Source organism: Haemaphysalis longicornis, unplaced genomic scaffold (assembly GCF_048455015.1).
Source record: "Haemaphysalis longicornis isolate Haplotype H1 unplaced genomic scaffold, Haemaphysalis longicornis Haplotype H1 scaffold_12, whole genome shotgun sequence".
Taxonomy (NCBI): domain Eukaryota; kingdom Metazoa; phylum Arthropoda; class Arachnida; order Ixodida; family Ixodidae; genus Haemaphysalis; species Haemaphysalis longicornis.
Genome location: NW_027526225.1, coordinates 100,847,178 through 100,860,262, shown reverse-complemented (window position 1 = coordinate 100,860,262; position 13,085 = coordinate 100,847,178). Strand labels below are relative to the sequence as shown.

At 46.4% G+C, this 13,085-nt stretch overlaps 1 protein-coding gene across 2 annotated transcripts in view; it reads left to right on the top strand.

The window, feature by feature from the left end:
* Positions 1 to 12,103, top strand: part of LOC144163097 (uncharacterized) — a 109,336-nt gene extending 97,233 nt beyond the window's left edge. For both annotated transcript variants that reach the window (XM_077693899.1, XM_077693898.1), the window contains 3 exons: positions 2,676 to 2,840; positions 5,437 to 5,490; positions 10,658 to 12,103. In XM_077693899.1, coding sequence (XP_077550025.1) covers positions 2,676 to 2,840; positions 5,437 to 5,490; positions 10,658 to 10,849 — 411 coding nt within the window. In that variant the 3' untranslated portion in view covers positions 10,850 to 12,103. The remainder of the gene's footprint in view (positions 1 to 2,675; positions 2,841 to 5,436; positions 5,491 to 10,657) is intronic.
* Positions 12,104 to 13,085: the final 982 nt, after the last annotated feature.

Sequence of the window (13,085 nt, the reverse complement as noted above, 5' to 3'; positions counted from 1 at the left end):
CGCTTGTTTTGCGAGCTCCCACTGGGCATTTAAATCACGTGACACGAAATCGGGACCACCATTGGCTTTTGCCGCTTGTGAGCCGCCATCGCCCGCATCGTTCCGTTCGCTACTTCGTGCTATCTTTTCTATTTCCTTATCGTGTGTTTTTAATCGTGAACGGTGAGGAGAAGCGTGACTTTTGTCGCCGGAAGCAGCGTACTTCGTGCCGGTATGAAGGAAAGCGCAAGCGGCGCAGCATTGTGACGACCACGGCTAATGCCGGCACGACCGGCACCGTGAGGCCTAACGGCGCCGGGCCTTCAAGCGTTGCAAGCGCGGCTCAACCAGGCGGGGCTGATTTTATCAGCGAAGATATCGGCTTTATAAGCGCATCGGAGAAGAAGTCGGCAGCCTTCCAAGGTGAGGAGACAGCCAGCCACAGGAGCGGTGCAGTTATCTGTGAAGTCGGCGCTCTGACTGACCTTGAGTGGCGCCGTGTGCGCGACGTGTGGGAAGTGCGAACTCGTCGTAGTTGAGGTTGCGAACAAGCGGAAAGGCCTCGCATCGGTACTGGAACTCAAGTGCAAAAACGAGAAGTGCCCTGCGGGAGTGATTTCTTCTGTGTACTCGTCGCAGCGCGCTGCCGCCGTCGGTCGCAGAGGCCGCAAACCGGAACTCTGCAGGGGAAGTCCCCGTGATAGTTTCGTGATAGTTTCGCCGTCAATGTGAAAGTGGTACTCGCTGCACGCGCGGTTGGCATCGGACACGATCAGCTGTGCAGGTTTTGTGCCATTCTTGGTCTACCAAAACCACAGCATCAAAAGACGTTCTACAACACTGCCAAGAAAGTTCATGTTGCGGCCACAAAAGGCGTCTCTGACAACCTTGCTGAAGCAAGGCAAGTAACTGCGTTGCAAGCTGGTCAGACTGACCTCAGTGTGATGTTTGATGGTACTTGGCAGAAGCAAAGACACGAGCCACAACAGTGTTGGCACTGCCATTTCTCTTGACACTGGTCTCTGCCTTGATTTTGAGGTGCTGTCAAACTACTTGCAGCCGCCACCAAAAGCTTGATGAGCAAGAAGAGGAAGTGTGGCAAGCCTTTCATGCCTCTTGTGTGTGAAAAAAATGTCGACTGCCCATCCCATGCCATGGAGACGGAAGCAGCAATGCGCATCTGGCACAGGACGCTATCGTACAACCTGCAGTTCACTGTAGTGGAGACGGCCACTGCCCTCGCAGGGTTGTGGTTCAGCAGGGGCCACACTAGCTTTGAGCAAGTTCTCCAAGAACTGGGAATCTTCCCTTCAGAAGAACTGGTCAGACTAAGCAATGCAAGTGACCAGCGGAGGATCAGGCAGATGTCTGTCAAGCTGACTGCTAAGGCTAGCCCTATTGCCGCAGCCTGGTGAAATGGTCTTGTACCAAGGACTACCCCCGCCAAAACCGTGAGGGTGCAACTTATGCAGCAGGAGCATTCTAGTTTTAGTACCTCAATGTGGACATTTCAGACTATATCCCCACCAAGTTTCATGTTGTTCGAGCAAGAATTTCTGAATCTGGCAAAGAAATAAACTTTCAATTGCGTTTTTCTCAGCTTGTTGTTTTTGTCCGTTTTCTGAGTTTGTGCACACTTATTTGCCCACTTAAAGTTGTCGTATCACGATGAAATTTTGCACAGATGTTCATTATGACACGTAGAGTGCACAAATCTTGTTCATTATGCAATTTGTGTCCTTAGATATTTCTGACGGTCATAAAACAAAAATATACAGAACAAAAAAAGGCACACTACCAGTCATTTTTTTTTCGTGGTGAGGAAAATGATGATGAGGCTTTTTCAGGTAGATTTGTGCACTCTGCAGTTCATAAGGAACCACCTAGGCTATTTTAAAAGTTTCAGAAAAAATTTTTACCATAAAAAAAAGTGTGCACAAAAAAGCCATTTTTCTGAAAGTCATGCTGCGTAACATTTTATCCGGAGCAGCTATTCAAAATCTGATTGCATATATGACCGGAGGAGCTCAATCTCTACAAGCTGTGAAAATGTCAGCCTCCTAACTTCATTATTAAAAAAAAGTTGTTTGTAATTAACACGCGCACGACGACCAGCAATGAAGCACTTCCTGTAGTGCGAGAGCTTGGTTGTGAAGTTGCTGCAAGGTAAGGCCTGCAAAGTAATATAACTGGCTTTCGGAAAAAAATTTTCAGCTTGTGGCCGATTTTTCTGTCATTTATGTTTCATTCTCGCACCAGTGAAGTTCCCAAAAAAGTGAATTTTTTGGCTTTCCCCGGCGGTTTTGTTATTCCGGGGTTCGACTGTATCAGTGGCGACTCCCCTGTCACTGTTCCGACAGTTCCTCTGTGACGTCACAGAATCTTGTTTGTGCGATTTGAGGAAACATGGCTTGGTGATTGTAGTGGGGCCTCTACTTCTGTTCGATTGCAGCACTTGCAGTCTAACCTGCAGGAAACACACTGACAACTGTGTTTATATTGCTCATCCATATTATGTCTCTCCTGCCCGTGTTACATCGCTGTAGCGCGAAATTTGAAAGTTTTTCTGTATTTGTTGCCTTTTTTTTTAATCAGAACGTCTTCTGTGGGTGGAACACAGCTGATTGCATTACCAAAAGCTGGTTCAGGGCCCCATTAGGAACAGACTGTTAGCTAAAGTGCCCGTCTTTTTCCAGCTGGCAAGGCTGGTGAAATCGATTGAAGAAAGGACATCCAAACTGGATCGGGTGGCTTCAAGCAGCTCACTGGCAGGCAAGGGCACTGTTGTGGCAGCCGGCTGGGACTCGTCTCATGTGGCAGTGGAACGTGTGGTGCCGGAAGAACAGGCGCCGCACACTGCGGTGAGTACTGTGTCTGCTCAGTGTGTTGACTGCCCCGCTCTCCACTGGGACAGTCCTAGTGCTACATCTGATGCCTTTTAATGGCCTGCTTGGCTTTTGTTAAGGGGGCACGGTAAACCTGTTGGCATTTGCAGTCAGCACTGACATGCCAGTGGGCATCTTTGGCCACTTTGGAGCTCCCACGCCTCCCCATTGGCGCAAGTCATCAGCCTCCTCCCACTGCCGCGAGCAGCGCTAGTCACTTTCTGGCCAAGGCTAAAGACCGCTGGCGGCGCTCAATCGCAAACGCGGGCGTGAAAAAAAACGCATGCACAAGGCTCATAGCGACCCACAAATGCTTTGCTGCGCACTCGCTGGAACGATATAACCCAACAAGCATGAGCGAACTCGAACAGAGGGCAATGTAGCACCGCCATACGCAGTTTGTAGACGAGGAGCTTGTAGGCAAGGAGCTCGCTCACGGACTCCGTGACTCGCTGGGCAGCCCATGTCGCCGTTCGCATTTTATTGAGACCCCGTTTAGGCACTTGCGTCTCCCAAAATCTACTTCTACAACCAAAATTTTGTGCCTACTCGTCCATGAAACCTGGTTGCATTGAAATTTGGGCAAACGTGACTTTGTTACACAAAGGGTGAAGATGCATGGTGTGCATACACTTGAAGTTAAAAAAAAAAGTTACATGGGTAAAGAAGAGAGTGGGTTCAGCTTATCAGTGTCACGGAATGGTGAGGCAGCAAAAGTGAGGCAGACTGCACGGCGCTAGCCTTACTGCCATTTTCCCCATTCTTCCAAGTTGTTAGCAGAATGGGGGCATTTAACTGCTTGGAAAATATTGTGCAGGCCTGTGACATTCATGCCTATCAGAGATAGCTAGCAGCAAGTTAGGAGGAGTCAGGTGGTGGCTAGTTGCTGCCTTTTGCACAGCCTTTGCTTTCCCTGTCTTCCATTAGGTGTTTGAATGGGCCCCATGCACACGTGTATGTTGTGGGTTGGCCTGTATGGTGGTATGGAAGCTCAGTCGGCAACAAAACGCCATGCAAGCCCTTCTCCTACTATTGCGATGTGACACGATTTTAGTTCAATTGAAGCAGAAAAAAAGATGTGGTAAACTTCCGAACATGTTGTGAATGGCAGCTAGCAAGCCGCATGTAAACAGCTATTGTTTGTGCTTTGTGCATAGAAGTTTTCGGTTTAATAAAATTTTGAAGTCTGTATAATGAAATTTTAAATAAGCTACCATGTGTCTATAAATTTTTGGTAGAACGCAATTTTGAATTTAGCAGCTGAGGGCTGATTGTAATGACTTCGTTATACAGCATAGCCCACTTATAGTGAATCCAGTTTTAATGGAATCCCGGCTATAACGACCAAATCTTCATTTTCCTTTACCATTCGAATGCTTGAAATGCAATTTCAGCCCACTTTTAAGTAGACATTTTTACGGCCCGCATGAATATAATGATTAAAACTCATCCAGAATGTGCCTAAGTCTGTGCAAAAGGGCTGTTGAAAGTTGGTTAGAGCTAAAATAAACAGAAAGAGCTGCTGAGCCACAGTGCGCAGACCAGGCTGAGTGTACAAAGAGCACGCCAGTGGCTATGTTTTCACTGCAGAGAAATGGGATGCTTCACTGCAACACACGCTCGGATACATGCCCTATGGGTTGGTCCAAGCAACGCCGCTAACCAATCAGTGTTCACCGCTGCGGGTTTTGTTTCTGCTCGCTGCTCTTCCACATTAGCATGCCCCTTGTCGAGTGCCGGCTCATTAACCGCACAGAGAAAATGTTACCGTTTCACAGAGGCCACGCCCCTCATGGTGGTATGTTCAAAATGTTAGAGAATAAAAGAATGAAAAGATTGTCCTGTATGAAGTGCACCCACTCCCACCGAGTCGCACTGGAAAGAAACCTAGTGTTTTTTGATTAAGCGACCATGGTGCAGTGGCCTCGCTATCTTGTTATCTCCTACCTGCCACGCTCCTTTCCATTGATATTTTTTTGCCGCGGCATTAGGGAGATCGTATTTATAGATTTGAAATGCAAATGCCTTTGCGATAAGTGGAGAAAAGCAGCAGCAGTGGATGGCAGGGAGGGCAGGGTGGTGTGTCCTGCCAAAAGCGCGTTACAAAGTGTGTACGACAGCAAATTTGATTTTGAAACTGTGTATATACTTTTCATTTCTGTGCAAAAATGTTGAGATTTTGACGATCGGGGTGTGTGCACAAGAGTTGGGTAACAATAGTACAACATCAGCGTGTAGCTGGCCGATTTTTAATCATTTTTATTTTTTTAATGTCTAGATAGAGCGAGAAACAGACATTACAGATTGATTTCCGTGTCCTGATAGACTGTATCAAAGTTTCACTGCGTCATGATGCGTCATCTTCCTGACAGCAATCCGTGGGGCTGCAATATATCACAGAAAGCCTTTTGGTCGCAATTTATTAGACCGCATGTCTTCTAGTGCTGATGTTGTAGGTGTTGTCATATATTTCACGTTACTGCCCAAGGCAGTGTCGTGCACACATCTTAGTTTATGTAAAACTGGGAAAGGTAGTTTGTGCTGTCTCTCACACTGAGCTGTGGTCTTGCAGAAGAAGCCGGTGGCGAAACGTTCAAAGAGCAAGGACAAGAAAGCAGCTGCGCAGGTAAGGCATCCTGTGTCCCAGTTTCTGGAATGGTACTTGCCAAGGCTCGTCTCAACCACCGTGCGTCGGTGTGGTGCACTTACAAACGTGCCTTTAAGTGAAAGTGTAGTGCAGAGAGGAATATTGAAAATCGAAATTCATTCTTTATAGCCAGACCAGGCTATCCCCCCCCCCCATCCTTCTTCTGTTAAGTCCTCTGTTTATGCTAGAAAAAAAGTTGGTAAGCACTGGTATGTTTGTTATTTGGATAAACGCAATTCAGTGGCACGATTTAGCTATGCAGCGCATCAAATTATCTCGTTTCCTCCTAGTTCTTTTTCCCCTGAATTTTTTTCTTAGTTTCTCTGGTGTTTCTTGTAATTTGTCTAGAGTCTCGTTCGGGGTACACCATAGTGAAACTATTAACAGCTTAGATGCGACGGGAACAGTTTTGCCTATCTCTCGTCTTGTCTAGGCTGTTTCTCATGACTGTGATGCTGTCGTGATATCACGAACATTTATTTTTATTTCTCAGAAGTCTAGTTTAATGTAACTATTCAAACCATCACTTATGATGTCATAAACACTTATTTTTCATTTGTCTAAGTCTAGTTAAGTGTAACTATTCAGGCCATTGCTGATGTCGTAATTTTTTTTTTTAGTTACTGCTCTGTCAGCTGTTATCGTTTAATTAGAGGAACATGTATTTTCTAACTCATTAGGAAAGTGGTCAGCCAAGTATTGATCAAAGTTTGAGCAAGAAAATTTTGAATTTTTATTTTTTTTTGTGTGTGTGTGTGTGCTTAGAAGAAATAAGAAAATTGCAAATAAATGAGGTTTAACTCTAGAAATCTGCTCCCAAATAGACTTGCAATGCTGTAAACCTCGTTTTCGGCGCCGCAAAGCTGATCTAAAACTGCATTAGTCCTCCTCCCTGAGCTGCTCCAAAAGGCCTGCCTCCACTGCTGCTATTTTGTAATTATTTACGTGATGGAAAATTCAATTTTGATTTGTTTCGTATTTAAATTCTGCATGAAAACATGCAGTGCAACCTTTAAAGCAGAACATTGAGGTTTCCGTTGGCGTAATCGGATACATTGTTTCAGTCCTTATCCACAAATGTGGCTTGTAAGTACGAAGAGCCTCTACTATTCCCTCGTGTCCAGCAAAAACTTGAAATTGCTGTGGTTTGTTTTAATAGGTACATAATTTAACCAGGTAATACTCGCTGCTTGTGTGCGAGTGAGTGCTTACTGTGAAAAGTGACCAGCTTCGAAAACCTTTGTTACAGCAAATAACTCCATCCAGTTGGTGTGGCTACACACAAATTGTCATACTATAGTTGTTTTACATCTTTCTGTTGATCTTGCACAGACACAGGTCTGTGTTTCTTAGCATCTGCTTTGAGATTTTATGAAAGCATCAAAGGCAGACGGAAAACGTTCACTGGTTTTCAAAGCCTTCGAGATTTATAATTATGCGTTGGCCGTTATGGAGCCATCCACTGCACTTTATAATAAAGTCTGTTCTTGACCAGTAATTTTAATTGTCACCTGGGGAAACATTTAACCTTGACCAGAAATAAATGCAATAATTGAAGTACTCATGGAATGCGACCTGCTGCTGAGGTGCAGTGGCTAAAATGTGCTGTTGAGGCCAAGGATGCAGGGTGTATACCGGCCGAGGTGGCTGTTTTTCTGATGTAGGCGTACAGCAAAAACGTTTGTGTGCCGAGATTTTGGTACACGCTAAAGGGACCCTGCAACACTCTTTGAGCAGTGCAAGTAAACCTGCGCGACGTTTAGATTACACTGCCAGGAAAACCTGAGCCAAATACCGTATCTACTCGAATCTAACGTGCACCTTTTTTCCAGAAAAATAGGTCCCAAAATCGCATGCGCGTTATAATCGAGTACGATTCAAAACTGCAGTGCCCTATGGCTGTATCGCCATCGACGTTTCAAGATGACCGCTTGAGGGCCGTTTCTTTTCGCATTTTTTCTCACATATGCTGGCCTTGAGGGAGTTCAAGGCCAGCAGGTGCTGGATAACGAATTTCATGAAGAGAAAAGGCTTCTCATTGTGCTGGCGGACAGCTATATGCCAGGTGTTGCCGGCAGAGTTTGAGGAAACACTGTAGGCATTTCAGCGGTACGTCTTAAGTTTGCACCGCAAGAACAACTACGTGCTCGGCCAAATCGGAAAGGCGGATCAAACGCCATTATACTTCGATATGCCCACCACCACAACAATGGAAAAGAAGGGCGCCAAGCAAGTTCGTGTGCTGTCCTCTGGCCACGCAAAAACGAGTGACGGCAATTCTTTGCTGCACTGCGGACGGGCACAAACTTTCCCCCTGCCTCATATTTTAACCCAAGACGCTCCTGAAAGAAATGGTGTTCCCCAGTGGTGTAATGGTCCGCGCAAACGAGAAGGGGTGGATGACGACGGACTTGGTGGCCGATTGGATCGACCAGGTGTGGCGGAAGGGGCCCGGCGCAAGCTTGGGCCTGCGCGCGATCCTTGTTCTGGGCGCGTTCAGGTGTCACCTCGACGAGCGCATCAAGGACAAGCGCGCCGCTTGCAACACTGACCTTGTTGTGACTCTCGGTGGCATGACCTCGCAACTGCAGCCACTGGACGTTTCGCTAAACAAGTTGGTCAGAGACCGGATTCGGGCGCTCTACACCGAGTGGCTTGTTGGTGGCGGTCGGGAACTGATGCCAAGCAACCAGATACAGCGCGCTTCTCTGCAAGACTTCGCTATGGGTGAAGGATGCATGGTGCACAACCCCGCCTACCTTGGTGAGCAAGGTGCTTATGAAGTGCGGAATTTCCAATGCTATGGACGGCACCGAAGACAACATGCTTTGGGCCTTCGGCAACGAGGAATCGTCCGAGAGTGACGACAAGTGATAGCGTGCCGCCGGTGCCACCCAACGGCGCTACCCCAGACCGTCATCGTGGTGACTGTCTTGCCGGCGATAACCGGCACATTCCATTTCGTGCCACCTTGGAATAAACCTTGCTTCTTCAAAGTGAGAAAAAGTTGAATTGGTGTATTAAATAATCAGTTTAGTGCACGTTGCAATGGGTGACATAGCATTTTTTTTTTCTTCGGACCACTGTCAAAGATGTGGAAAAAAATCACTTCATCTTCCCGTGGGGAACCCTGATGAGGATGCGAAGCATCATGGGGGTTCCATGTGGTTCCATTGTGTTGCCGTTAATTCAATTCATTCAATTCATTTATTCAGCATTAACAAAGAACAACACGAATGCTAGGGCAAGGACAAAAAGCCGCCATGCAGCAGCTTGACAAAGGTCCTTGCCCTTGAGTTTGGCAAGGTGCAGCAACAAGCATGATCAAACAAAAGCACAAATACAAGCTTACATTGAACTTAGTGAAAGAACAAGCGTACAACCAACACTTATACATTACACCTTGATACAAAGGTTCACAATCTTTCATAATAAAATGGACAGGAGACAACATACAATATTTCATATCTTGAATATCATTTGCAACAATCAAAATATATAGCCAAAACACCCCTATCATAGATCAAGATATGTGAGCACAATATTATTCAAAACAGTGTTTCTATTCTCAACGTCATCATCATCATAGCTCTGAGAAATATTTACGGACTTCTTTGTATGTGAATTTGGCTCTATTATGATGCTTATTGAGTGATGCTGAGTGATCTGGTGTTTAGTAGCGCCAGAGTGAATTCCGCGTCCGGGTCCACACCGGTGGCAAAGGCACCTAAGTACTTTCGTGTGACGGTGAGTAGGCGGTGAAACTCGTCCATCATGTTCTTGTCGATGTTGTCGTCTCTGTGGCAGAATCGGTAGTCTCCGTCAGCGTTGGTGAGGTAAAAGTTGGTGACATTGGTGCATCGCCTGAGAGCAACGTACACGCCCTCCTCTTCGCAGCTTTGTCTTCTTCTTCTTCTTCAGCGGTTCCCCTACGGAAAGATGACGACGGTGGTTGAACGCGAAGTTATCTCGTGATGGATTCTTTGGTTGGCCAATCCCTAGGGGCATCCTGCCACAATCATCATCAGCGGTGCCTGGCCAGGCGTGCGCAGTGGGTGTGTGGACGGCGGACAACAACGACAAGGGAGGGAGTGACACAGCCCGGAGCATGAGATGCTCCGCATCTAAAACCAGCCGCGTTCTCTTCAGTTTTCCTTATTATGCACCCCTGGCATGGCCTGAACGACGTCACTGAGGCCATGGCTGTTTTATTGACTGTCGGTGGTCAACTTCGCGGCTTATTTCTCGCATTTGCTGTGATGATCCGCCGTTGTCAGCGCTGTCTATGAACCTCTTCTATGCCTGCACCTGTACGCACAGTTTTGGCATTTCTTTTGTGCTTTGAGTGCACGCAGAGTTTGAGCGACGAGCTCAATGCTTTTCTTTCACCACAGACCACACGACAACAAACGTTTATTGCTTCAACAACGCCCTATCAGCCTGAGCACGTGCTTGTGAGCAGGCAGCCATGCCTGCTTTTTTTTGTGGCGCCAGACCGCAAATAGATCCCTCCATGTTGTGGAGAAAAGGAGAAAACACCCCGGCCTGTGATACATAGAAGGCTGCCAAAGAGAACGCCGCAAGCTGCCCCTTTCTCCGGGAAAGAGCGCACAGCTTTTGTCGCGTTGTCTGCGGTCGAGTTGAGAGGGAACGATTATGGGCAATTTTTATCGCGCGTAGTTTCGGGTATAGTCAACAGGTTTTCATAATTCCTGCGGGAGGAGATTGCTGGGACAATAGACTTTACACCAAAATACATTCCGAATAGTCGATGGTAAGTGCTGCAGGGTCCCTTTAATGGCACAAGGGTGGTCAAAATTAATCCGAAGCCCTCTCCACTTTGGCGGGCTTTGTAGGCCGGGTGTAGCGTCGGCATGTTAAACCCCACAATCGTCATCAAATTACTTTTGGACTGAATGGTATCCACATTTTGTTGCAACGAACGAGCCATAATCCACTGATCCTGTTTGCAGAACGGAATGGCAATATCGGTGGACTGAAAAGGCGCTTGTTTTTTGCCTTGGAATCTGATTTCACTCCCACGTGTTTGAAAACCCTGTGAGTGCATGGGGTGGAAGTGAGCAAACGCATCTTTAATTTGCTGATTTCGTGTCTGAAACTTACTGCACTTATCTCTCTCTCTCAGGCGTCTGAGTCTGCCTCTGCGCCCAAGCGACCAAAAGGGGCGGGCAGAGAAGCCGCCACCCCATCTGCATCTGCGGCGACTGTGGCTGTGCCCCCGGGGGAGACGGACGCCGCTCCGCTGCCTTCCAAGAAGCGCAAGTTCTTCAAATTGGATTACGAGCCTTTTGACCTTTCCAAAATCAACCTCATTTAACTAAGACCCGATAGCGGGCGGAGTCCTAGCTTCCGAGTGTGGTTCAGTGGGGTTTGGTGGCTAAGTCTAGTCATTTTTGTTTTGTTGCTGTTGTTCACTTGAGTGCGACTGCGCATTGCGTTAGTCATGCATGGCGCTTTTGGTTGTTTTAGAGTGAGTTTTTTGTAAATATTCTACAGGAACTACACAGATGCTTGCTGCTCTTATTATACTGGCGTTGACAGACGTAACTGGCATGGGACGAATATCAAAGAACTCAATTAGGGATTTTTCTGTAGTGCTGCCTTTTTTTTTCACATATGTTTATATTACAATGTCGGGGGCAGGTAACAATTGAGTATTGTCCTCTTAAAAAAAAAATTTGAGCTTGGCTGGTGGTGTGACTCATGGATGTTCAATGTCTGCCGTCACAAACATTGGGCACACACGCCTCAAATCTTGGAATTTTTATGAAATGTAAAAACATTAATGGTCATGGGCTTCCTACTTTGAAGTTGAAACGTGCGTCCGGAAAGCAGTACTCCACAAAAATTACCCCATCAATCTCGCTCTTTGTCACATTTGTGCATTGATGTTGATGCGCACTTGTGTCGCTCCTGTAGCTAATTTACAAACTATTCTGTCTGGATTGACTGTTTTGTTTTAATGCAGACGTAAGCAATAACCTGAACGTGCTCAAAAGTTTGGTTTTTACAAATATCCTGTTTCTGGTACCACGTTAAGTGCCTGCCTGTGCGTTCAGTTTAACTGCTGACTGTTTTTTGTTTTAATGCAGACTAAGACAATGATCTGAACGTGTGCCAAAGTTCAATATTTACAAATATCCGGTTGCTAGCACCGAATTAGGTGCCCGCCTGTGTTCGGTTTTATTGCTGTGTTCATTTTATTTTAGTTACAATAGCAAATCTTATATTGACAGCACTAAATTAGGTGCCTGTTGTTTTTGTTCAAGTTCCTTGTATATTGCACGGATGTTATTTTAGTTTGCAATGCAAGGTCTGTTTTAATGGGACTAGGTTATGCAGATGTCTTTTTGTTTACACTTGCGTTCATTCTATTTAAATGTTATTGCAAAAATTATGTTTGGGGCCCAAAGTTGAATGCTCCATTTCTCATTTTAGTGCCTTATATATTGCACGGGCGTTATTTTATAGATTGTAGTTACGTGACAGGCGGTCATTTAGCTTGGCAGCTGTTTGTTTTATTGTAGTTGGTATTGGAAATATATTTTTGGCACAGAGTTTGGTGCCTGTACTTCTCGTTTTAGTCTGACTTATTGCAAGATTCATCTCAACCCCCATGCCTCTTTTGCACAAAGATGGGCTCTCAATGGCGTCTCGTTGGTACGCTCTCTCATGGAGGAGATCTGCTTTCGAACAATTCCAGTTCGTAGAGAGGACTGCTGGCGGCGTCAATCCCGAGGATTGTAGCTCGTATTAATGCTTCAAAGGACGTCTGAGCGGGAATTAGCTTTTATGTTTGCTTCTGTGAACAGGAGAAAGGTAAGAGGTGCACAGCAGCAGGATTGTTGGTGCTGTGAAGTTGTAGGGGCACGAAAGTGGAGAAACAAGTTGGCCTCCATTGGTAGTTTTGACAAGTGCCGTAAATGCAACTACAGTATTCACATGATTATATGTCGACCCAAATGTAGGTCGACTGCCCCCCCCCCACACACCCCCTCCGCACACACAATGAACGTCAAAAAAAATTAAAAAAAAGACGACACGAGTGCAATCTACAACCAAAATATGTTAGTCACCCGACCTCAAGCCTGTCCTCGCTACTGCCATTTTCATCGCTAGTTCTGTCGTCGTCCAGTGTGAGCCCGCACTTTGCAAAAGACTGCATCACAATGTCATGTGGAATTGCCGACCCTGCGGAAAGCACCTCCCTGCACGCAGTAGCCAGGGAGGCCCTCTTCACTGTGAGGTGAGCCCAGCCAGTGTGAGTTCTCGATTGTCTGCCGACGGCAACTCATTGTATTCGTGGTGCAAAAGGTCTTAGAAAAGATTTATTGATGCCCACATCAAGCAGCAGAAGTTGCCCCATCAGACCACTGGGGTTCACCACGATCACCAGCGACATGAAGCCACTTGTGAGAGCACCCCGAAATGGCCAACAGAAGGATTACCATGAGCTTGGTAAGAGCAGAAAGAGCAGTGTGAACAAGTGTGCGGAATACAGCTACTGGACCCAATAGGTAGTGAGAAAGAGGACACACAGTTGCAACTATGCC